This window comes from Scyliorhinus torazame, chromosome 10 (genome assembly GCF_047496885.1).
Source record: "Scyliorhinus torazame isolate Kashiwa2021f chromosome 10, sScyTor2.1, whole genome shotgun sequence".
NCBI classification, from domain to species: domain Eukaryota; kingdom Metazoa; phylum Chordata; class Chondrichthyes; order Carcharhiniformes; family Scyliorhinidae; genus Scyliorhinus; species Scyliorhinus torazame.
The window spans coordinates 176965400-176991529 of record NC_092716.1 but is presented as its reverse complement, the minus strand read 5'-3'; the positions used below and the strand labels follow the sequence as shown (position 1 = coordinate 176991529).

The window sequence follows — 26130 nt, the reverse complement described above, 5'->3', positions numbered from 1 at the left end:
GTCGCAGTGGAGGCTCACTCATTGAGTATATTCAATTCAGAGGTAAATGGGTTTTAGATGTAAAAGATATCCAGGGATACGGGAAACATGGCATTGAGGTAGAACATCAGCCATGATCTAATTGAATGGCGGAGCAGGCTGAAGAAAGCCAATTGACCTACTCCTCCTATATCCCATGTTTCTGAATGACTATGCTGTGCACTAGTAGGGAGTTTATTGCTCTGATCTACTGCTAGATCAGAGAAAACCTAGTTACTAATCTAAGATAACTGATCTAATATCTGATGTCATATTTTTTAAAATGTCATGTCTTCTGTTACAATTTTCCTCGATACTCTGCAAAGTGTGTGTGTGATGGGGGCACAGTTGGAATTGTGGGGTGGGAGCACGGTTGGAATTGTGGGTAGGGGTAAAAATCTTGCTTCTGGTGTTGACATTTGAGGACAGACTCATGTATGAATTACTTACTGAACTGACACACTCACACGTTTGATGCTCATTGACTGTATAAAGAGGCCTGAAATTTCCTTATCTAACCAATCAGTCACTTCAGGAAGAAAACCTATCAATTTGTGAAACATGACTGGTCGGTAACACATCCATCTGGATGTTCTTGATAAAATGCTGACTAGCTTTATTTCAAATTGTAAATTCTAAAAGCTAGCTCACGACTAATGTTAAGCCAATTCATGGTTACCTTGTTAATTCTTTTCCATCTTGAACATAGTTGTTACATTGGCTATTTTTCGCTTCCATTGTGTATTTGCGTGTCTGAGTAAGATTGAAAAATTGTGGCCCAAGCCTCTGATATCTCATCTCTGATTTGTATGTGCTATCAGAAGGTTGTGGGTTCAGGTTCCACTCCAGAACCGGATCATAAAAATCTAGTCTGCCCCCCAGTGCAGTACTGAGGGAGTTCTGCATTTTCAGATGTGCTCTCTTTTGGATGAGATATTAAACTATGGCCCTGTCTGCCACTTAATTGGATGTGAAAGATCTCCGAACATATTTTGAAGAACAGGGAAGTTATGTCCGGTGTTCTAGCCATCAACATTGCAAGAAGAGATTATTTGCTCATGATCACATTGCTGTTTGTGGGAGCCTGTTGTGTATAAATGATCTGCCGTATTTCCTATATTTCAACAATGACTACACTTCAGAAGTAATTAATTCTCTGTAAACCGCTTTGGGATGTCCAGTGATGCCGATTGCTAATCTCTCTGCAGATGGACAGTGCAATAGGTCTCGAGTGAAAGGTGCAGCAGTTTTAGAAAGGCAAAAATTGGCTATCTATGTATCAGATCGCATTGTTGGGGTATTTAATGGTGTAATGGGGAGATTGGTTGGTTTCAGGGTAGCTGGTGAAAACACAGGATGTCGCAGTGTGTACAGTTATAGATCTGTCAGTGCTGGTGGGAAGACTGTTTGCATTTATGTCATGCTATTCTATAGTAAAGCACCCATGAAACCTCACAGGAGTATTCTGAAACTACATTTGATGCTAAACCACATAAGATATTAGGAGAAGTGACTCTTGCAACACTTTCTTGTCTGAATTTATCTTATTACTTTAAACAACAGATTACACATACTGACCATTCTAACAATATTAGATCAGGTAGTTATTGGGAGACCATGTTCATGATTCACCTATGCATACTTGCTATATAGTGAACAGGTATACTGTGTGCTATTTAGGTCTGCACATTTAAGAAATGATGTACTTCATTGGAGGCAGTAGAGTGAAGGTTCACTAAACTGGTCCCTTGGATGAAGGGCACTGGGTTTATATTCTCCGGAGTTTAGAAGAATGAGAGACAATCTCAATTTATAAATTTCTGAAGGGCTTGATAGGATAGACACTGAGAGATTGTTTCCACTGGGTGGGGAATCTAAAACAGGGCACTAGTCTCAGAATAAGGGGCTGATCATTAAAGGACTGAGATGAGGAGAAATTACTTCACTCAAAGGGTGCTGAATCTTCGGAATTCTCTACCCTAGAGGGGTGTGGATACTCCAACATTAAATTTAAGGCTGGGAGAGTCAAATTTTAGGTCTCAGGGAATTGAGGGATTTGGGGAGTGGGCAAGATAGTGGAGTTGAAGCCTAAGATCAGCCACGACCATATTGCATGAGGGAACCGGCCAGATGTTCTTGTTCACTCCTATTTGTAGACCATTTTACCTTTGATTAGATGTGCATGAAATATAGTGGTCAATATTGCATGGTGAAGCAAAGATGCATAAATGTAACAACAGAATAACAAACATCGATCCATCAGAAATGTTTTTATACCTGCTGATCACTTCTAATTAATTTATTGTCCTCTTTATCTATGGAGACCCCTTAACTTATTCCATAGCTTACAATCATGCTCATCATGTGCTGGCCTCGACTGCCAAGTACATTGAGGAACTTGGATAGTGTGAGCTTTCATTTCCTCAGTGACCAAAGGCTTGGTCAAAGCAGTAAATCCTGTTGCAATTTTAAGGTTTCTAAGATTATTATAAGGACCCCGAACATCCATGGAGTAGCAATCACTGTTGGATTGGCATTCCGTTCTTTTTTTTTACTTAACCAGGTCGGAAGCCACGGCCCATGTTTTTACAGACCAGCTGCTGGGATTAGAAGTTACCAGGTTGAGAAAGGAAAAGAGTTGAAATAAACTCTTGGGAGCTAAGAATTCTCAAGAATAAGTATAGGTTGCCGACAAAAATAGTGTTTAGTCAACAGTGCTTTTCGTCTTTTGTTACAGTAAATGTCTTCAACTGTGAAATGTTTTTGTACCACCCCATCAGTCATTAATTGGAAGTTTGAATTTTTAAAAATGTTATTGGTCCCTATGGAGATCGTAACAATATTAAGGATCGTCTTAAAGGAGGAGAGAGGAGGGAAGGAATTCCAGAACTTGTGGCTTCGCGAACTGAAGGCATGCCACAATTGGTGGAGGGATGCACAAGAGGTCAGAATTGGAAGAGCAAATAGATCTTGGAGAGATGTAGGCTGAAGAAGGTTACAGAAAAAGGGAGTTGCCATGGGGGATTTGAAAATAAAGATGAGAATTTTAAAATTGACGCTTTTGCAGAGCCAGAGTAGTATCTAAGAACTGTATCACAAACATTAAAGTGTGATTTGTTTTTGTCTGACTGTCTAGTGCCCATATAATCTTGGTCAACAAGTAAGTAGCCTGTTCTGCTGAGGTCGCTGCCTGGTGTAATTAAGTATTCCACAGTTCACAGGAGAGTTCAAAGCACTTGAAGGTGTATCAAGGCTCTATAAGGGGGAGGATTTATTCATTATGTGCACTACACTTGCCTTATGCTGAAGTAATTTGGCAGATCGTATATCCATCCCGCTGAATCTGTCATTGAGGATGTCTTGTATTTACCTTGCCTTGTTTGTTATTATTTTGTCTTTTCTAATTGCCTTGTTTGAGAGTGCAGAATCCTATCCAAATTCACTGAAAGCATTTATGCAAAGGATATGAAAGAGAAAATGCTGGAAAATCTCAGCACGTCTGGCAGCATCTGTAGGGAGAGAAAAGAGCTAGCGTTTCGAGTCTGATAACTCTTTGTCAAAGCTTTGTCAAAGCCAGCTTTGACAAAGAGTCATCGGACTCGAAATGTTAGCTCTTTTCTCTCCCTACAGATGCTGCAAGACCTGCTGAGATTTCCAGCATTTTCTCTTTCGTTTCAGATTCCAGCATCTGCAGTAATTTGCTTTTATGCAAAGGACATTGTCTCAGTAGGGTTTTTGAGTGGAAATGCTTAAAAAATGTCCTCATGCAAACATGTTTTTCCTCTTTCCAGTTCCCTTCATTGCTCCTGAAGACATTGCTCATGCTGAAGGTCAAAGGTTGTCTGCCCTTTGGTATCTCACTTCTGGTAAATGTTCATTATTTACATTATTTAGTCCGGCTGCTTATCGAAGTCTGTTCCCCCCCCCCCCCCCCCCACTTTGTTTTTTGTCTGGAGATGTGCTGAGGCCAATTGTACTTAATGCCTCCTTTGCTGTGTCCAGTTCAGGTAACTCCATATATTTTCTTTATTGGCAGGACAGAATTTGTAAGGATCACTGTAGGTTGGTGCTCAGTGCCTCCAGGTCCAGAGTGCAGGGCCCTAACTAAGTTGTGAAGAGAAACAGCTTTGAACAGGAAGTGGTGATTCAGTAATTTCAAGATTTGGATTCATTATTGTAGCAGGGAGGTGATGCACTATCAATTATGACGAGACGAGAGTAGGGAGTAATTGAGGCTTTATTAAGCAGAGATGTGTTGCCTCCTAAAGCTGCTGCTGAAATGGCTGCAGCTCGGTGAGCACACACATTTATACTCCGCCTACTGGGCAGAGCCAGCAGGCAGGGATCTACCCCCATACCTGTAGTAAAGGAGCCTTATCGTATTACTTCTCATATACGTCATATATACAAACAGTGGTGACTACCACAGGAGGGAAGACTGGGAGAAAATAAATTCTACAGTTCTGATTCTTGAGACACACGAGTCAACATAGGGGACTTGTGATGAGTCTTGGGTTTCAACGCAGGAAGGTGGAAGAGTGTATTTGCAGCTTATGATGAACAACAGAAAAAGCGTCAAAGACACAGTGATCTGAGTGGGAGGAGAAAGATAGGAAAGATTAGAATGGACAGAAGGATGGTGTGAAATGATCACCCAATTCAGGCTAAACATTTTCTTGATAATTGTAAACAAGGAGGATGAACAACCCTTCTACCATTTATGCGGTGTATGGTTTTTTTTAGATTCAGGCTTGTGCATCATTAAACAAAACCAGATCTTCCATATTGTCAGCATTTAACAAAAAATATTTTGAAAGAAAGGGCTGCAAGAGAGAAATGGAAGTATAATTCAGTAAATGGTAGACTCACTTGAGGGTTAAAGACCAGGTGAGACTTAAAAAGGGCTGTGTTAGTCAGGTGTTTCACTCTGGATTTGGCGGAAGGGCTCGAGGGGTAGCGGTGCTGGTCAGCAAAAGCGTACGCTTCCAGATGGAGAAGGAGGTGGCAGATCAGGGGGTTAGTTATGTGATTGTGACGGGGGCACTGGAGGGGAGGTTAGTGGCGCTGTTAAGTGTATACTTTCCAATTGGGACGATGTGGGATTCGCAAAGATGGTGTTTGGGGCCATCCCCGACTTGGACACACACAAACTGATAGTGGGGGGGGGGACTGGAACTTGGTGCAGGAGCCAAGGTTGGACAGGTCATGGCCGCGCTCGCTGGTCCCATCAGGTGGGTCAAAGGCGTTGGCTGGGCTAATGGTGGAAATGGGAGGGGTGGACCCTTGGAAGTTTCTGCACCCGAGGGAACGGAGTACTCGTTTTCCTCACCAGTCCATTAGGTATACTCGCAGATCGACTTTTTCGTGGTGGGGAAGGCTTTGCTGGCTGGGGTTAAGTTGTCGGAATACTCGGCAATTGCTCCGCATTGGGTGGATATGGTACTGGACAAGGGGGTAGCGCAGAGGCCGGGGTGGAAATTAGATGTGAGACTTTTGGGGGACCAAGGGTTCTGTGACAAAATTGAAAAGGTAATTGAGGAATATGTAGGTTTCAACTGTACGGGTGAAGTGTCGAAGGCAGTTGTCTGGGAGGCTCAAGGCGGTGGTGAGGGGTGAGGTGATTTTATTTAAGGCCAGGGTGGACAAAGAGGAGAGGTTGGAGCGGCAGAGGGTAATAGATGAGATGTTGGAGGTAGATAGGAGTTATGCAGAAGATGGGGACCCAGCAAAGCTGGAAAAGAGGAAGGAACTACAGGCGAGCTTTGACCGATTATCTACGAGGAAGGTGGGGCATCAACTGAGACGGGCAAGTGGTGCAGTTTATGAACATGGAGATAAATATGTTAGCAGGTCAGCTCCGGAGGGAGGCTGTGGTAAGGGAAATTGTTCAGGTGAGGGATAGGGCATGGAAGTTGGTGGTGGCTCCGGATCTGATTAGAACATAGAACATTACAGCGCAGTACAGGCCCTTCGGCCCTCGATGTTGCGCCAACCTGTGAAACCACTCTAAAGCCCATCCACACTATTCCTTTATCGTCCATGTGTCTATCCAGTGACCATTTGAATGCCCTTAGTGTTGGCGAGTCCACTACTGTTGCAGGCAGGGCATTCCACGTCCTTACTACTCTCTGAGTAAAGAACCCACCTCTGACATCTGTCCTATATCTATCTCCCCTCAATTTAAAGCTGTGTCCCCTCGTGCTAGACATCACCATCCGAGGAAAAAGGCTCTCACTGTCCACCCTATTCAATCCTCTGATCATCTTGTATGCCTCAATTAAGTCACCTCTTAACCTTCTTCTCTCTAACGAAAACAGCCTCAAGTCCCTCAGCCTTTCCTCATAAGATCTTTCCTCCATACTAGGCAACATTCTGGTAAATCTCCTCTGCACCCTTTCCAATGCTTCCACATCCTTCCTATAATGCGGCGACCAGAATTGCACGCAATACTCCAAATTCGGCCGCACCAGAGTAGTGTACAGCTGCAACATGACCTCATGGCTCTGAAACTCAATCCCTCTACCAATAAAAGCTAACACACTGTACGCCTTCTTAACAACCCTCTCAACCTGGGTGGCAACTTTCAGGGATCTATGTACATGGACACCGAGATCTCTCTGATCATCCACACTGCCAAGAATCTTACCATTACCCCAGTACTCTGTCTTCCTGTTATTCCTTCCAAAATGAATCGCCTCACACTTTTCTGCATTAAACTCCATTTGCCACCTCTCAGCCCAGCGCTGCAGCTTATCTATGTCCCTCTGTAACTTGTAGCATACTTCCGCACTGTCCACAACTCCACTGACTTTAGTGTCATCTGCAAATTTACTCACCCATCCTTCTACACCCTCGTCCAGGTCATTTATAAAAATGACAAACAGCAGTGGGCCCAAAACAGATCCTTGTGGCACACCACTAGTAACTGGACTCCAGTCTGAACATTCCCCATCAACCACCACCCTTTGTCTTCTTCCAGCTAGCCAATTTCTGATCCAAACTGCTAAATCATCCTGAATCCCATGCCTCCGTATTTTCTGCAGTAGCCTACCGTGGGGAACCTTATCAAATGCTTTACTGAAATCCATATGCACCACATCAACTGCTTTTCACTCATCCACCTGTTTGGTCACCTTCTCAAAGAACTCAATAAGGTTTGTGAGGCACGACCTACCCTTCACGGGCTTGGAGGGCCGAAGGGCCTGTTCCTGTGCTGTACATTTCTTTGTTCACAAAACGGTGTTGACTGTCTCCAATCAAATTATTCCTTTCCAGATGATTATACATCCTATCTCTCATAAACCTTTCCAAGATTTTGCCCACAACAGAAGTAAGGCTCACTGGTCTATAGTTACCAGGGTTGTCTCTACTCCCCTTCTTGAACAAGGGGACAACAGTTGCTATCCTCCAGTCTTCTGGCACTATTCCTGTAGACAAAGATGACTTAAAGATTAAAGCCAAAGGCTCAGCAATCTCCTCCCCAGCTTCCCAGAGAATCCTAGGATAAATCCCATCCGGCCCAGGGGACTTATCTATTTTCACACTTTCCAGAATTGCGAACACCTCCTCCTTATGAACCTCAAGCCCTTCTAGTCTAGTAGCCTGAATCTCAGTATTCTCCTCGACAACATTGTCTTTTTCCTGTGTGAATACTGACGAAAAATATTCATTTAGCACCTCTCCTATCTCCTCGGACTCCAAGCACAACTTCCCACTACTGTCCTTGACTGGCCCTACTCTTACCCTAGTCATTCTTTTATTCCTGACTTATCTATAGAAAGCTTTAGGGTTATCCTTGATCCTACCTGCCAAAGACTTCTCATGTCCCCTCCTGGCTCTTCTTAGCTCTCTCTTTAGGTCCTTCCTAGCTAACTTGTAACTCTCGAGCGCCCTAACTGAACCTTCATGTCTCATCTTTACATAAGCCTCCTTCTTCCTCTTGACAAGTGTTTCGACTGCTTTAGTAAACCACGGTTCCCTTGCTCGACCACTTCCTGCCTGCCTGACAGGTACATACCTATCAAGGACACGCAGTAGCTGTTCCTTGAACAAGCTCCACATTTCCATTGTGCCCATCCCCTGCAGTTTTCCTCTCCATCCGATGCATCCTAAGTCTTGCCTCATCACATCATAATTGCCTTTCCCCCAGATATAACTCTTGCCCTGCGGTATATACCTATCCCTTTCCATCACTAAAGTAAACGTAATGGAATTGTGGTCACTATCACCAAAGTGCTCACCTACCTCCAAATCTAACACCTGTCCTGGTTCATTACCCAGTTCCAAATCCAATATGGCCTCGCCTCTCGTTGGCCTATCTACATACTGTGTCAGGAAACCCTCCTGCACACATTGGACAAAAACAGATCTATCTAAAGAACTCGAACTATAGCGTTTCCAGTCAATATTTGGAAAGTTAAAGTCCCCCATAACAACTACCCTGTTGCTTTCGCTCCTATCCAGAATCATCTTTGCAATCCTTTCCTCTACATCTCTGAAACTTTTCGGAGGCCTATAGAAAACCCCTAACAGGGTGACCTCTCCTTTCCTGTTTCTAACCTCAGCCCATACTACCTCAGTAGACGAGTCCTCATCAAACGTCCTTTCTGCCACCGTAATACTGTCCTTGACTAACAATGCCACCCCTCCCCCTCTTTTGCCACCTTTCCTGAGCTTACTGAAATATCTAAACCCCGGCACCTGCAACAACCATTCCTGGCCCTGCTCTATCCATGTCTCCGAAATGGCCACAACATCGAAGTCCCAGGTCCCAACCCATGCCGCAAGTTCAACCTTATTCCGGATGCTCCTGGCATTGAAGAAGACACACTTTAAACCACCTTCCTGCCTGCCGGTACACTCCTGCAACTTTGAAACCTTACTCATGATCTCACTACTCTCAACCTCCTGTATACTGGAGCTACAATTCAGGTTCCCAAGCCCCTGCTGAACTAGTTTAAACCCTCCCGAAGAACATTAGCAAATTTCCCCCCCAGGATATTGGTACCCCTCTGGTCCAGGTGTAGACCATCCCGTTTGTAGAGGTCCCATCGACCCCAGAATGAGCCCCAATTATCCAGAAATCTGAAACCCTCCCTCCTGCACCATCCCTGTAGCCACGTGTTCAAATCCTCTCTCTCCCTATTCCTCGCCTCGCTATCACGTGGCACGGGTAACAATCCAGAGATAATAACTCTGTTTGTCCTCGATCTAAGTTTCCACCCTAGCTCCCTGAATTCCTGCCTTACATCCCTATCCCTTTTCCTACCTATGTCGTTGGTACCCATGTGGACCACGACTTGGGGCTGCTCCCCCTCACCCTTAAGAATCCCGAAAACATGATCCGAGACATCACGCACCCTGGCACCTGGGAGGCAACACACCGACCGCGAGTCTCTCTCGTTCCCACAGAATCTCCTATCTATCCCCCTAACTATGGAGTCTCCAATGACTAATGATCTACTCCTCTCCCCCCTTCCCTTCTGAGCAACAGGGACAGACTCTGTGCCAGAGACCTGTACCCCATGGCTTACCCCTCGTAAGTTTCCCCCCCCCCCCCCCCAAACAGTATCCAAAGCGGTATACTTGTTACTAAGGGGAACAATCACAGGGGATCCCTGTACTGACTGCTTCCTCCCAGCCCCTCTCACCGTCACCCATCTATCTTTATTCTTCAAGGTTTCACAAGGTTATTGAGGAATTTTATGAGAGGTTGTACAGGTTAGAGCCACATGGGGGAGACCGTGAGATGCAGGAGTTTCTAGATGGGTTGGAGTACCCGAGATTAGGGGAGGGGGACAGGGCTACATTAGAAGGAGCGACAGTGGAGCAGGAGATAAAGGATGCGATTGGGAGGATGCAGTCGGGGAAGGTGGCAGGGCCGGATGGGTTTGGCGAAGGTACTGGCGGGTAGGCTGAAGGAGTGCCTTCCGAAGGTGATAGATGAAGATCAGATGGGGTTTGTGAGAGGGAGGCAGCTCTTTTCAAACGTTAGAAGGGTATTGAACGTCATTATGGCACCGGCAGAGGGGAAGGAAACAGAGGTGGTTGTGGCATTGCACGCTAAGAAGGCGTTTGACCGGGTAGAATGGGGGTACTTGATGGCAGTTCTGGAGCGGTTTGGGATTGGACCAGATTTGTGAACTGGGTAAAGCTACTATATAAGGAGCCGAGGGCGAGTGTCCGCACAAACGACATCAGCTCGAGATACTTTTCTCTCCACCGTGGGACGAGGCAGGGATGTCCCCCCTGCTGTTTGCACTCACGATTGAGCCATTGACCATCGCATTAAGAAGTTCGGGGGTATGGAAAGGAATAGTGCGGGGGGGGGGGGTGTGCGGGAACAGAGCATAGGGTGTCCTTATATGCCGATGACTTGCTGTTATACGTGTCGGAACCAAGTGTGTCGATAGGGGGAATATTGGAGCTGCTTCGAGTGTTTGGGTCTTTCTCGGGGTACAAACTAAACCTAGACAAGAGTGAGTATTTTGTGGTGTCTTGGCCGGGGGTGGGGCAGGGGTGGGGGGGCTGCCATTCCGTAGGGCAGGGACTCACTTTAGGTATACAGATTTTTTTACAGAATTTACAGTGCAGAAGGAGGCCATTCGGCCCATCGAGTCTGCACCGGCTCTTGGAAAGAGCACCCTACCCAAGGTCCACACCTCCACCCTATCCCCATAACCCAGTAACCCCACCCTACACTAAGGGCAATTTTGGACACTATGGGCAGTTTAGAATGGCCAATCCACCTAACCCGCACATCTTTGGACTGTGGGAGGAAACCGGAGAACCCGGAGGAAACCCACGCACACACGGGGAGGATGTGCAGACTCCGCACAGACAGTGACCCAAGCCGGAATCGAACCTGGGACCCTGGAGCTGTGAAGCATTTGTGCTAATCACTATGCTACCGTGCTGCCCTACCCCTGGGGGTGCAGGCGGGAGTGGGGGGGGGGGGCTCCATAGGTACAACATTTCTAGTTTGGTGTGGAGAGTGAAAGCTGATCTAGCAAGGTGGGATAGTCTCCCTCTGTCACTGACGGGTTGGGTACAGGCGGTTAAAATGAATGTGCTGCCGCGATTTCTGTTTATTTTTCATTGCCTGCCGATTTTCCTGCCAAAGACTTTTTTCAGAGAGATTGAGGGAAGGATTACTTTGTTCATATGGGGCGGGAAGGTGGCCAGAGTTAGAAAGGTACTGCTACAGAGGCGAAAGCAGGCAGGGGGTTTGGGTCTTCCGAACCTGATGTAGTGTTACTGGGCGGCGAATGTGGAGAAGGTTCAGAGCTGGGTCAGAGGAGTTGATTCCCAGTGGATCAGAATGGAGGAGAGTTTGTGCAGGGGGTCGGGATTGAAAGCACTAGCAAACAGCGCCGCTCCCAATAGCCCCGGGGAAATACTCTGGGAGTCCGGTAATAATAGTTTCATTGAGAATTTGGAAGCAGTTTTGCCAACACTTCAGGTTGGGGGCAGGGTCAAAGGAAATGCCGATTCGTGGGAACCACAGATTTGAGCCAGGGAGGTGGGATGGAAATTTTTGGAAATGGGAGGAAAGGGGATTAAGACACTAAAAGATTTGTTTCTTAGGGGTCGGTTTGCATGATTGAAGGAGCTGGAAGGGAAGTATGGGCTGGAGCAGGGGGGAAATGTTTAGATACATGCAGGTTCGAGATTTTGCCAGAAAGGAGATACAGAGCTTCCCGGTGGAGCCGGCCTCCACATTGCTGGAGGAGGTGCTGACGACAGGGGGACTGGAGCAGGGGGTAGTGCCAGCGGTTTACGGAGCTATTTTGGAAGAGGAGAAGGCACCACTAGACGGGATCAAAGCAAAGTGGGAGGAAGAGTTGGGAGAGGATATGGAGGAGGGGTTCTGGCGTGAGGTGCTCTCGGAGAGTGAATGCCTCCAACTCGTGCGCGAGGTTGGGGCTGATACAGCTGAAGTGGTATTCAAAGCACACCTCACGAAGGCGAGGATGAGCCGATTCTTTGAAAGAGTAGAAGATGTGTGTGAACGTTGCCGAGGGGCCCCGCTAATCACGTTCATATGTTTTGGTCCTGTCCAAAGCTAGAGGATTACTGAAAGGAGGTTTTTAGGGTAATTTCTAAAGTTGTGCACGTGAAACTGGACCCGGGCCCCCGGGAGGCCATATCCGGGTTGTCGGACCAGCCAGGGTTGGAAACGGTGCAGAGGCAGATGTTGTAGCCTTCACCTCGTTGATCGCCCGAAGGTGGATCCTGATAGGTTGGAGAGCAACCTCTCCACTCTGTGCCCTGGCGTGGCGGGGGGGATCTGTTGGAATTCTTGCCTCTTGAGAAGGTTAAGTTTGAACTGAGGGGAAGGATGGAGGGGTTCTACAATTCATGGGCATTATTCATTATGCACTTTCAAGAACTGGATAACATCGAACATTAGTTGGGGTGTGTGGGTGGGAGGGTTGGGGGGAGGGGGGCTGTGTGTTAATGGCGACTATAGGTGATCCCTTATTCCTTTTTGTCATTTGTTTGTGTGAACATGCGGGCTAATGTTTGGGGTTTGGAGGGAGGATGGGATCGTTGTTATTGATATGGGGATTGACATATTTGTTACTGATTATTGTTTATTGTTGGTGGGTGTAAATTTGGGAGAAAATGTGAAAAAGGAGGAGAATAAAAAATATTTTTTTTAAAAATTAAGTAAATGGTCATTTAGCGCATTTTAAAAGAGCTTTAAATACAGCTGAATATTTTATAGCAGACACTGGATCTGCAAGATCGATTTGACCCATTTGATCATATTCTTCCAGATAACCAAATCCACCAACCTCCCATTGCAGCATCTTGCTATTTTTTAAATGGTTCCAGTTATCTAGTTTTAACCAGGATTCTCTTCTAACTGGGTATGCTTGAGAAGTAAATACTTCTCCTTGTAATGTTCTCTTGATCTGTTCTGGGGCGCTTCACTGTGAGAAGAAAGAGTATTAGTCATGAGATTAAGGCTAATTTAAATAGTGCAACGGCAGCTGGTGTCCTGAAACAACTGGACTGTCTTAAATTAGGCATATATAACAGGAGTTGGTTGTTTTGTAAACTTGAATGAACCATGTAAATGAACCAAACTTTGTGTACTTTATGCAGAATCTCACAAACTGTTCATCATGGCCACTTCATCAGAGGAGGTTCTGCTAATTGTGAAGAAAGTCCGGCACAAAAAACAAGATGGGGCCCTATATCTGATGGCAGAGCGTGCAGCATGGACACCAGAGGGGAAGGATCGCTTTGTCATTAGCCATATGTATGCAGATATCCGCTGTAAGTATCTTGGTCAGATGAAGAGTCTGTACAGTGCAGTTATTTGTCACTGGTCCGTCTATACTTTTGATCTGTTTTGCAAATCTCGTCCAAGCAGATGGTATTGAAAATCTTCTCTTACTTCTGGCTGTGAGGATCTTGTGTAAAGTCAATGTTGTAAAATTATACCTGTTCCTAAAAGCATTAGCCCACAGTACAGAATTTCTCCAAACCATGCAGCAATTGCTCCTAAACTAGCAGCCTCTCTTGGAGCGGTCACAGGATGGTAGGTGTGAGGAATGAAACACGTTACAATGGAGCTTATAGAAGATTGGAGCAATGCAGAAGAAGATTTGCTATTTGTATAATTCACAGTGTAAATTTGGGACGATCGCAGAATTGCATTTGTATTGAGTTGGCTATGATGGATTGGGAAACGTTATTTAAAGGGATGATGGTGAATAGGCAATGGCAAACTTTCAAAGAGCAGATGGGTAAACTGCAACTTCCTGGCTGACGCAAAAATGGAACAGGAAAGATGACCAAACCATGGCTTACAAGGGAAATTATAGATAGTTTTAGAGCCAAGGAAGAGGCATACAAATTGGCCAGGAAAAACAACAGACCCGAGGTCTGAGCGTAATTTAGAATTCAGCAAAGGAGGACCAAGGGATTGATTGAAAAGGGGAAACTAGAGTACGAGAGTAAGCTTGCGGGGAACATAAAAACTGACCACAAAAGCTTCTATAGGTCTGTGAAAAGGAAAAGATTGGTGAAGACAAGTCAGAAACAGAGGAATTCATAATGGGGAGCAAATAAACGGCTGACCAACTAAATATATACTTTGATTCTGTCTTCACAAAGGAGGACACAAATGATATACCAGAAATGTTAGGGAACTCGGGTTTAGTGAGAGGGAGGAACCAAAGGAAACAAGTATTCCTTTGGGAATGCTCCCCACCCCCCCCCCCCCCCCGCCCCAGTGCTATAACTGAGAATTAAAAAAAAATAATAATAATTTGGAGTACCCAATTATTTTTTTATCCACTTAAGGGGCAATTTAGTGTGGTCAATCCACCTAACCTGCACATCTTTGGGTTGTGGGGCTGAAACCCACGCAGACACGGGGAGAATGCAAACTTCACACAAGACAGTAACCTGGGGCCGGAATCGAACCCGGGTCCTCCGCACCGTAGGCAGCAGTGCTGACGACTGTGCCACCGTGTCGGCCCACCTTGATGTCAAAGGCAGTCACGTTCACCTCACCTCTGGAGTTCAGCTCTTTTGTCCATGTTTCAACCAATGCTATCAGGAGCTGAATGACCCTGGCGGAACCCAAACTGAGCGCCCATGTCGCTTCCTAGTGCTGTTGATTACCTCTTCCATCACTTCACTGATGATTGAGAGTAGACTGATAGGGCGGTAATTGGCCGGGTTGGATTTGTGGAGCCTCCTCCTCCAGTGAGTTGTTTAATTGTCCACCATCATTCACAGTTGGATGTGACAGGACTGCAGAGCTTAGATCTGATCCGTCGGTTGTGGGATCGCTTAGTTATGTCTATTACTTGTTGCTTATGCTGTTTGGTATGCAAGTTGTCCTGTGTTGTCACTTCACCAGGTTGATCCCTCAATTTTCGGTATGCCTGGTGCTGCTTCTGATATGCTCCCCTACACTTTTCATTGAACCAGGGTTGATCTCCTAGCTTGGGGGTAATTTTAGAGTGGGCGATATGCTGAGCCATGAGTTTGCAGATTGTGGCTGAGTACAATCCTGTTACTGCTGATGGCCCACAGCGCCTCGTGGATGCCCAGACTTGACTTGCTAGATCTGTTCTGAATCTATCCCATTTAGCATGATGGTAGGGCCTTGCAATACGATGTGAACATGATGATTGATCTTCAGTGTGAAGAGGGGGCTTCATCTCCACACGGACTGTGCGGTGGTCACTCCTTCTGATACTGTCATGGATGGATGTATCTGCGGCAGGCAGGTTGGTGAGGATGAGGTGTAGTATGTTTCTTTCCTCCATACCTGGCACAGACCCAATGTAGCAGTCATATCCTTTAGAACTCTGTCAGCTCAGTCAATAGTGGTGCTACCAAGACACTCTTGGCTCTTGGTGATGGACGTTGAAGTCCCCTACTGAGTTGTCATGTGAGAGTACCTTTAAGAAATGGGCGTTTTTAAATGGGTGTGTATATAAGTATCTGTAGTGAGAGTACCTTTAAGAAATGGGCGTTTATTACTGCAGTGATGTCAGAGAGTGGGTGGAGCTGGGCTGTCTGTCAGCTTTTTACTTTCGTTTTAGGCTGTTTGCTGTAGGGTGTGTTTTAGTTTCGTTTTCAGTGTGGGAGCTGAAGCCAGACCAAGCAGGTGTACTGCTGTTCTCTCTGCCACCAAAAGACTATCTCTTGATCATTTGGTGAATTCAGAATTATAAATGTTTTCAGTAGTGAATGTAAACCTAATGTGCTTCTGGTAAAAGGTGTTTTAAGTCTTCTGGATGTTAAAAGGAAAGCTTAACGGATTACTTAGTGTTTTACTCTTTGGGGGTTGTATTTGAATTAATGGTTGCTAAGATGTTCACTGTTTGTTTTAAAAAGGTTAACTTGAGTTCATAGAATAAACATTGTTTTGCTTTTAAAAAATACTTTTCCATTTCTGCTGTACCACACCTGTAGAGTGGGCCGTGTGCTCCCCATACCACAATCTAGTAAAAGTTGTGGATCAGGTGAACTCCATGATACACTTTGGGGTTCTCTAAACCCTGGCCCATAACAAATTGGGGGCTCGTCCGGGTGAACTTAAAGACAGTGAGGGGTGAGCATATTCTGGTTGCTTATCAGGTGTGGTATTTTAGTTTAAGTGGGGAGTGTGTTGTGGAGAAGGGCTCTTTCAGAGGCTCAGACGTTTTTAAGGGTGGAGACAATCACACGCAGTTCCTTACGGACAGACACTTAAAGCATACTGTTAGATTTGGCAAAAACATTGCAGTTAACATTACCTGACAAAATGCGAAAAGATGAGGTAATTATGGCGGTGGCTAAGCATTTAAAGTTGCCTGAGATACAGTCTGACTCATTAGAAATGGCAAAGATCCAGCTGCAGATTAAGCAACTTGAACATGAAAGAGAACCAAAGCAGCTTGAATATGCAATGAGAGAAAAAGAAAGAGAAAGGGAGATACAGATCGGGGAAAAAGAAAAGGAGAGATAAGAAAGAGACAAAGAGAGAATAGCCCTAGCGGAACAAAACGGAAAGAGATAGAGAGGAAAGGGAAAAAGAGAGAGTTTGAATTTCAGAAAATGGCTATGAAACATAAGTCAGTTGAAATTGGCAGACATAAAGGGAAACGTACAGTTAGAGGATAGTGAGAAAGAGCGTCATAGACAAAGGCTTGGTGGGGATCTATTTAAATATGTCCACGCATTGCCAAGGTTTGACGAGAAGGAGGTAGAAGCCTTTTTCATTTCATTTGAGAAGGTGGCTAAACAAATGAGATGGCCATAGGACATGTGGGTATTACTGATTTGAACAAAGCTGGTAGGTAGGGCTAGTGAAGTGTTTGCATCACTACCGGAGGAGATATCTGAGACGTATGAGGAGGTGAAAAAATCCATCTTGGGTGCATATGAATTAGTGCCTGAAGCCTACAGACAAAGGTTTAGAAATTTAAGGAAAGAATTTGGTCAAACATACATGGAGTTTGAAAGGATCAAACAGAGTAATTTTGGTAGGTGGATAAGGGCTTTGAAAATAGACAAAACGTATGAAGCTCTCTGAGAAATTATACTTTTGGAGGAGTTTAAAAATTCAATTCCTGATGTAGTGAGAACTCATGTGGAAGAGCAGAGGGTTAAAACTGCGAGATTAGCAGCAGAAATGGCAGATGGTTATGAATTAGTTCATAAATCGAAGCTTGGTTTCCGACATCAGTTTCAGCCTGTGAGGGATAGAAACTGGGACATGAGAAATACTCAAGTAGTAGAGGTCAAGGTGGTCTGATGGGAGATAAGCAAAGTGTACCTGAGATTAAAAAAGGAATCCAGGAGGGTGGAAGAGACATGAAAAGTTTCAAATGTTTTCACTGCAATAAACTAGGCCATGTAAAGTCGGTGTTGGTGATTGAAGAAAAGCACTGGGAAGGCTGATGTGGTAAAACAGGATAAGACACTGGGGTTTGTTAAAGTGGTAAAGGAAAGCCCAAGTGAAGCAAAGGCGATGCAAAGGAGTGTACAGCCTGATAAAGATTGATAAGAAGGTGCCAGATCTCTTTAAAGAATTTACTTGTGTGGGTCAAGTGTGGGTCAAGTTTACTCGTGTGTATCAGGAAGAGCAGGTAAAGAAGTCACAATTTTAAGAGATACAGGAGCTAATCAATCTTTAATGGTAAGAGATGAGGAGCTATGTAGTTTTCAGGGTGAGAGGAGCAGTGTTCAATTATATAAGGTAAGGTTGGAAAGTCCGGTGAAAAGTGGTGAAGTGGTAGTAGGAGTAATAGAGAAACTATCTTCTCCAGGGATACAGTTTATCTTAGGTAATGATATAGCTGGATCACAAGTGGGAGTGATGCCTACTGTGGTGGATAAGCCAGTGCAAAATCAGACAACTGAAGTGTTGGAGGACGAATATCCTGGGACTTTTCCAGATTGTGTAGTAACAAGGTCGCAAAGTCACAGGTTAAGACAAGAGGGTGAAGATGAAGTGGAAGTGCAATTATCAGAAACAATTTTTGATCACATGGTTGAAAAAGAACAAGAACCGGTGGAGGATGAGGCGGATATTATTAGTTCAGGAAAATTGGCAGAGTTACAACAAAAAGATATAGAAATAAAACGGATGTATCAGAAAACATACACGGAAGAGGAATCTGAGTGTGTACCAGAGTGTTATTACCGTAAAAATAATGTCTTGATGAGAAAATGGAGACCTTTACATATGCAGGCGGATGAAAAGTGGGCAGAGGTTCATCAAGTAGGATTGCCGGTAGGGTCTTGAAAGGAGGTGTTGCGAGTTGCACATGAGGTACCAGTGGGAGGTCATTTGGGAATAAGGAAACTCAAGCTAAAATCCAGAAACATTTTTATTGGCGTGGACTACATAAAGATGTAGTTAAATGTTGTCAATCATGTCACACATGTCAAGTGATAGGGAAACCTCAAGCAGTGATAAAACCAGCGCCTTTAATACCCATTCCAGCATTTGAGGAAACTTTTACAAGGGTCCTAATTGATTGCGTAGGACCGCTTCCAAAAATGAAAAGTGGGAATCCGTATCTTTTGACGATAATGGATGTGTCTACTAGGTTTCCAGAGGCCATTCCAGTACATAATATTGCAGCTAAAAAGATTGTGGAGGAGTTACTTAAATTCTTTACTAGATATGGACTACCCACAGAAATACAATCGGATCAGGGATCAAATTTTACCTTGAGGTTATTCAAAGAAGTTATGGATAGCTTAGGAATAAAACAATTTAAATCAACTACATACCATCCAGAATCACAGGGAGCGTTAGAAAGGTCGCATCAGACATTAAAGACAATGTTGAGGGCTTATTGTCAAGATTATCCAGAGGATTGGATAAAGGAATTCCATTTGTACTGTTTGCAGTTAGGGCTGCACCTAATGAGTCAACCAAATTTAGTCCTTTTGAACAAATTTTTAGTCATGAGGTAAGAGGACCACTTAAATTGATTAAGGAAAAATTGGTGAGCGAGCAATCGAAAATTCCATTATTGGATTACGTGTCAAATGGATTACGTGTCAAATTTTAGGGAACGATTAAATAGAGCAGGTGAATTGGCTAGACAACATTTAAAAGTTGCATAAAATGTGTTGAAACGAGTAGCGGACAAGAAATCCAAAGTTCGGCTGGAGGCGGGCCCAGGAAAGGGGATGGGGGGGGGGGGGGGGGTGGGGTGGGGGGGGTGAGGCTGATCACGTGGAATGTTAGAGGCTTAAATGGGCCGGTCAAGAGGGCACATGTGTTCGCGCATCTGAGGGCTCTGAAGGCGGACGTTGCAGGAGACACACCTGAAAGTGGCGGATCAAGTCAGGCTAAGGAAGGGTTGGGTCAGTCAGGTCTTTCATTCAGGGCTGGACACCCAAGACTAGAGGGATGGCGATTTTAATCAATACGCGGGTGCAATTTCAGGTGGGCAGTATAGTCTCGGACGGGGGGGGCCGTTATGTCATGGTGAGCGGCAAGCTGGAGGGGAGGAAGGTAGTCATGGTTAACGTGTACACGCCAAACTGGGTACTGGGGAAGATACCTGACCTGGACTCGCACAAGCTGGTGATGGGAGGGGATTTTAATATGGTCATCGACCCCAACCTGCACCGGTTGTGTTCTAAAACGGGGAGGATGCCAGCAATTGCAAAGGAACTGTTGGGGTTCATGGAGCAGATGGGGGGGGGGGGTCGACCCATGGAGGTTTAGGCAACCGACGGGGTGGGAGTTTTCTTTTTATTCGCATGTGCATAAGGTTTATTCCCGCATTGATTTTTTCATTTTGAGCAGGGATTTGCTGGCGGGGGTGATGGACACGGGGTATTCGGCCATCACTATTTCGGATCATGCCCCACACTGGGTGGAACTGCAGGTTAGTGAGGAGAGCTTCCAGCGCCCGCAATGGAGATTGGACGTCGGCTTGTTGGCGTATGAGGCGGTGTGCGAGAAGCTGAGGAAGTGCATGCAGAACTACCTGCAGGTCAATGACACGGAGGATGTCTCAGCAGCGGTGGTCTGGGAGGGGCTGAAAGCAGTGGTGAGAGGGGAGCTGATTTTGATCCGGGCTCAGAGGGGCAGGATGGATACAACAGAGACGGACCGACTGGTTAAGGAGATCCTACAGATAGATAGGAGGTATGCAGCGACCCCGGGGGTGGAGCTTTTAAGGGATCATCGGAGGCTGCAGCCTGAGTTTGGGGTGTTGTCCACAGGCAAGGCAGTGGAGCAGCTTAGAAAGGGGTGGTTTTACGAACATTGGGAGAAGGCCAGCAGAATGCTGGCACAGCAGCTTAGGAAGAGGCAGGCGGCCAGGGAAATAGAGAGGGTGGTTGATTGGGTTGGGAATTTGGTGGTGGACTCGGCTGGGCTAAACAGGGCATTCAGGGACTTTTACAGTGGGCTCTATCGCTCGGAACCCCCCTCGGGGCCAGAGGGGATAAGATGCTTTTTGGATGGACTGACCTTCCCAAGGGTGGGCAGGGAGCTGGTGGATGGGTTGGGGGCCCCGATTAGGGCCAAAGAAATAGTTGAGGGATTGAAGGCAATGCAGTCGGGTAAAGCCCCGGGGCCGGATGGGTATCCGGTAGAATTCTACAAGAAATTCTCGGGGATATTAGGGCCGTTGCTGGTCAAGGTTTTTAAATGAGGCGAGGGTTAGAGGGGTGCTGCCCCCGACGATGTCACAGGCACTAATTCGTTAATATTGAAGCGGGACAAGAACCTGGAGCTATGAGGGTCAGAAAGGCCGATCTCACTGCTTAATGTGGACGCCAAGCTGCTGGCCAAAGTTTTGGCCTCCAGGATTGAAGATTGTGTGCCGGATGTGATTATGGAGGATCAAACCGGGTTTGTCGAGGGCAGGCAGTTGGCGGCCAATATAAGAAGGCTGCTCAACGTGATTATGATGCCCCCGGAGAGTAGGGAGGTTGAGGTAGTTGTGGCCATGGATGTGGAGAAGGCGTTCGACCGGGTGGAGTGGGGCTATTTATGGGAGGTGTTGGGACGATTTGGGTTCAGTCGGGGCTTTATCAACTGGGTTAGGCTGTTGTACCAGGCCCCGGAGGCTAGTGTAAGGACGAATAGGACGACCTCGACAATTTTAGACTGCACCGGGGGACAAGACAGGGATGCCCCCTCTCCCCACTGCTGTTTGCGTTAGCTATGTAGCTGCTGGCAATTGCTCTGAGAGCTTCAAGGGGCTGGGAAGGGCTGGTTCGGGGGTGGAGGGGGTGGGGGGGGGTGGAACATAGGGTCTCGCTGTACGCGGATGACCTGCTGTTATATGTAGCAGATCCAGGGACAGGGATGGGTGAAATCATGGCGACTTTGGGGGAATGTTTGTAGTCCAGGCAAGGGGACAGGAGGGTCGGCTGGGGAAGTTACCGTTTAGGTTAGTGGGGGACAGTTTTAGGTACTTAGGGATACAAGTGGCGCGCGACTGGGGCCGGTTACACCAGTTGAAATTGTCCCTGTTGGTTGAGCAGATGAGAGGCGAGTTTCGGAGATGGGATGCGCTACCGCTGTCGTTGGCTGTGAGGGTGCAGACTGTTAAGATGATGGTCCTACCAAGATTTTTATTTGTATTCCAAAGCCTCCCAATTTTCATCCTGTTATAACCTGCCTACTTACCATTGGCTGGGGACTAATGACTATCCCACAATCCTGTGGGAGTATGAGCTTCCCCAATGAGGGGGGCGGAGAAACCACTAGTAAACGCCGAGTATAAATAAAGCTGGCCAGTTCAGGAACCAGCAGGAAGGAGTATGTAGCAAGGGAAGTTACTGCTACTGTTATGTATATATGTTATAGTAAATAAATGTTATTACTTTGTATCCTTCAAACTCGTGCTGGATTCTTCGTGGCCCTTACAAAACATCCCGTGGTCCTTTTTTAAGAGGGTTAACAAAATCATTCTGGGCTTTGTCTGGGCGGGTAAGTCCCCGCGAGTGAAGAAGGTGATGCTCGAGAGGAATCTGGGGGAGGGGGTGCTTGCCCTGCCAAATTTCAGTAATTACTACTGGGCGGCCAACATTGCTATGATAAGAAAGTGGGTGGTGGGGGCGGGGTCGGTTTGGGAGCGAATGGAGGCAGCTTCATGTAGGGGCACCAGCTTGGGGCGTTGATAACGGCACCTCTGCTGTTCCCGCCGGCGAGATACTCCACCAGACCCGTGGTGGTGGCGGCCTTGAGGAATGGGGTCAGTGCTGGAGGTACGTTGGAGCAGTGCGAGCATCGGTTTGCTCCCCAATATGTGACAGCCACAGGTTTGCTCCAGGGAGCTTGGATGGGGGGTTTCGAGTATGGCGAAGGGCGGGTATTGAGAGGATGGGGTTCCTGTCCCTGGGAGGGCGCTCCCCTAGCTTGAGGGCGCTGGAGGAGAAATTTAGGTTGGCAAGAGGGAACAAATTCAGATATTTACAGGTGCGGGACTTCCTGCGCAGGCAGGTATCATCCTTCCCACTCCTACCACTAAGGGAAGTCCAGGATCGGGTAGTGTCTAGGGGATGGGTGGGAGAGGGGAGCGCCTCGGACATTTACAAATAACTTTAAGGGGGCGGAGGAGACGCAGACCGAGGAGCTGAAGCATAAGTGGGAGGAGGAGCTTGGGGGTGAGATGGAGGATGGCTTATGGGCGGACGCGTTGAGTCAACGCGACCGCTACATGCGCAAGGCTCAGCTTGATCCAATTCAAGGAGGTCCACCGGGCCCACATGACAGTGGCCCGGATGGGTAGATTCTTTGGGGCAGAGGACAGGTGTGTAAAATGTGCGGGCGGACCAGCGAACAATGTCCACATGTTCTGGGCGTGTCCAGAACTTGGGGTATATTGGCAGGGGTTTGCAGACGTCATGTCCAGAGTATTGAAAACAAGGGTGGCAATGCGTCCAGAGGTGGCGATTTTTGGGGTGTCGGAAGATCCGGGAGTCCAGGAGGAGAAAGAGGCAGATGTTCTGGCCTTTGCCTCCCTGGTAGCCCGGAGACAGATATTATTAGCTTGGAGGGACTCAAAGCCCCCGCAGTCGAAGACCTGGTTAACTGACATGGCGAGCTTTCTCGGCCTAGAGAAGATTAAGTTCGCCTTGAGAGGGTCATTGTTAGGCTTCGCCCGGAGATGGCAACCATTCATCGACTTCTTCGCGGAGAATTAATCGACAGCGGGGGGGGAGGGGGGGGGGGGGTGCTCGTGTAGCGTAGAATAGGGGGTTAAATAGGTGGGTCTTAGAGAGATGGGAGTTTTGGTGGAGGTGTTCCACTTGGAGGAGGACCCACAACTTTTAATAGATTGTGGTATGGGGAGCACACGGCTCACTCTACAGGTGTCGTACAGCAGAAATGGAAAAGTATTTTTTAAAGCAAAACAATGTTTATTCTATGAACTCAATTTAATCTATTTAAAACATACAGTGAACTTCTTAGCAACCATCAATTCAAATACAACCCCCAAAGACTACAACACTAAGTGATCCTTCTCAAACAACATCCAGAAGACAAAAGAAACACCTTATAACAGAAACACATTAGGTTTACATTCACTACTGAGAACATTTATAATTCTGAATTCATCAAATGATCAAGAGATAGTCTTTTCATGGCAGAGAGATCAACAGTCCACCTGCTCTGTCTGGCTTCAACTCTAACACTGAAAACGAAACTAAAACACACCCTGCAGCAAACAGCCTAAAACGAAAGTAAAAAGCTGACACAGCTCAGCTCCACCCATACTCTGACATCACTAATAAACACCCATTTCTTAAAGGTACATTTCCCAAACACCCATTTCTTAAAGGCACTCTCACATGACACTGAACAACAAGGTAGATATCCCTTTATATTATACATCTCCACCCAAAGTGACTTGAATTTCATACAAGCCTAAATCATATTGTCTCAATTTTCAGACCCTTCCTTACTAAGCACTACACTTGCACACCCAAGTTTATTTTTCTGACCCAGCCTGTAGTATTACTGAGCTTTATTTTGTTGCCTACGTTTTTGGAACTTAACACTATTCCAGTATATTATTGTATACACTTAAGTTTGTGAGAGTCCAAGGGGAGGTCTCGAGTTCCCGTGAACATTCGGAAGTCAAGCCCTGGTGACTGTTCAGGGTGAGAGGGGGCAGAGCTTTGGACAATCAGTAGAGCTCTTGTGAGTGTCCTAGTGACAGAACCCTTGGGGCTAGAGAAGTCGTAAAGTGAAGTATTAAAGGTGGTATTACATTGTTGATTGCATGAGATGTTATGGGTGAAGGTAAAGTCACCATAGTCCCAGATGACCATAGGCTGCTTTCCCCTTTGAGCGGGAGAGCTGACTGCTGGTGGTTTAACCTGAGGATCGCCACACCTCAGGCGAGAGCAAGGTTGAGAAGGCGAGGCCATCATGAATAACCTCGACCGGTACGGGATTTGAACCTGCGCTGCTGGCCTCGCTCTGCATCAAGAACCAGCTGTCTGGCCAAGTAAACTAAACCGGCCACCATGAGATTACCGTATTAGATGTTATACGGAAGTACTCTCTGCCTGTTTGGTGAAGTATCAGTAGGTGAAGAATCAATAGAAAAGGGACGTCACGGTGACACAGTGGTTAGCACTGCTGCCTCACCGGGTTCAATTCCGGTCTTGGGTCAGTGTGAAGTTTGAACGTTCTCCCTGTGTCTACATGGGTTTCCTACGGGTGCTCCAGTTTCCTCCCACAGTCCAAAGATGTGCAGGTTAGGTGGATTGGCCACGCTAAATTGCTCCTTCGTGCCCAAGGATGTGCAGGTTAGGTGAGGTTCCAGGGATAGGGAGGGGGAGGGGGCCTGGGTAGAGTGCTCCTTCAGAGGGTTGGGGCAGATTCAGTGGGCCAAATGGCCTCCTTCTGCACTGAAGGGATTCTGTGTTTCTATGATTCTATGAATTGCTGGGGAACTAAGTGGAGTAGGTTAAGCATACCTGGAACCTAGGTTCAAATCCAAATGTGCTTTTGCGATGAAAATCTCCTTTCTCTGTACGTTGTCCCATTCAGAGCATTAGCCCTGGAGATACAGATGTAGAATCAGTTTGATGAGGCTGAGAAATAGTAACAGTAAAAGTGACTTGTAGGTGTGGTTTATCGATCCCCTAACAGTAACCACACTGTAGAATGGGGTATACAGGAAGAAATAATGGAGGCCTGTGAGAAATTGGACAAATGGGATTGGCAAAGGTAGCCTGAATTATGAGTTAATAGTGTTTTTGGGTCCGTTTCTTAGAGCGGCATGTTTTAGAACCAGAGAGCAGGCTGCACTAGATCTGGTATCGTGCAATGAGACGAGATTAATTAATGACCTCCCAGTGAAAGTGTTCTCTAAGTAGCAGTGATCATATGTTTGAATTTCAGTTTGAGAGAGAAAGGAGTGGAAATAAGACTAGAAGACCACTTTCCAAACCCTTGGAAGCCTACTATCAGCAAGGGAAGACATCGAGGTTCAACACTACCTTCAGTGTGCCAGCACAGCCACCGGTCACCTGAAGAAGAGGGCGTTTGAAGAGCAGGACCTCAGACCTGGCACCAAGCTCATGGTCTACAGAGCAGTAGCGATACCCGCCCTCATATGGCTCAGGGATGTGAACTATGTACAGCAGGCATCTCAAAACTCTGGAGAAGTACCACCAGCGCTGCTTCCGCAAGATCTTTCAAATCCATTGGCAGGATAATGCACCAGTGTAATGGTACGCCCCCAGCATGGGAGCATTGACCACGTTTGATAAGCTCCTCTGGGTGGGACACATCATCTGCATGCCTGACATTAGATTCCAAAAACACGTGCTCTACTCCGCTCCAACACGGCAAGCGAGCCCCAGGAGGGCAGAGGAAATGCTTCATGGAGGCCCTCAAAGCTTCCTTGAAAAAGTGCAACATCCCCACCAACACCTGCAGCCTCTGGCATAAGACCGCCTGAATTGGAGGAAAAGCATTTGGGAAGTAGCTGCACACCTCCAGCCAAGCATTGTCAGTGAAGGGCGTGAGTGGCAAACTGGGCAAATCACTGACTCCTCGAACCACCATATGCCCCACCTTTGACAGAGACTGTTGGTCACACATTGGATTACTCAGTCGCCTGAGAACTCCTTTTTCGTGGAGAAGCAAGT

The 26130-nt window shown here is 46.4% G+C and overlaps 1 protein-coding gene across 7 annotated transcripts in view; it reads left to right on the top strand.

Annotated features, from left to right (window-relative positions):
* gtf2h1 (general transcription factor IIH, polypeptide 1) overlaps positions 1-26130 on the top strand; it is a 155886-nt gene that overhangs the window by 27639 nt on the left and 102117 nt on the right. For 6 of the 7 annotated variants that reach the window (XM_072518986.1, XM_072518988.1, XM_072518987.1 and 3 more), the window contains 2 exons: positions 3810-3884; positions 13132-13305. In XM_072518986.1, coding sequence (XP_072375087.1) covers positions 13152-13305 — 154 coding nt within the window. In that variant the 5' untranslated portion in view covers positions 3810-3884; positions 13132-13151. The remainder of the gene's footprint in view (positions 1-3809; positions 3885-13131; positions 13306-26130) is intronic. The other variant, XM_072518989.1, reaches the window with a different exon arrangement.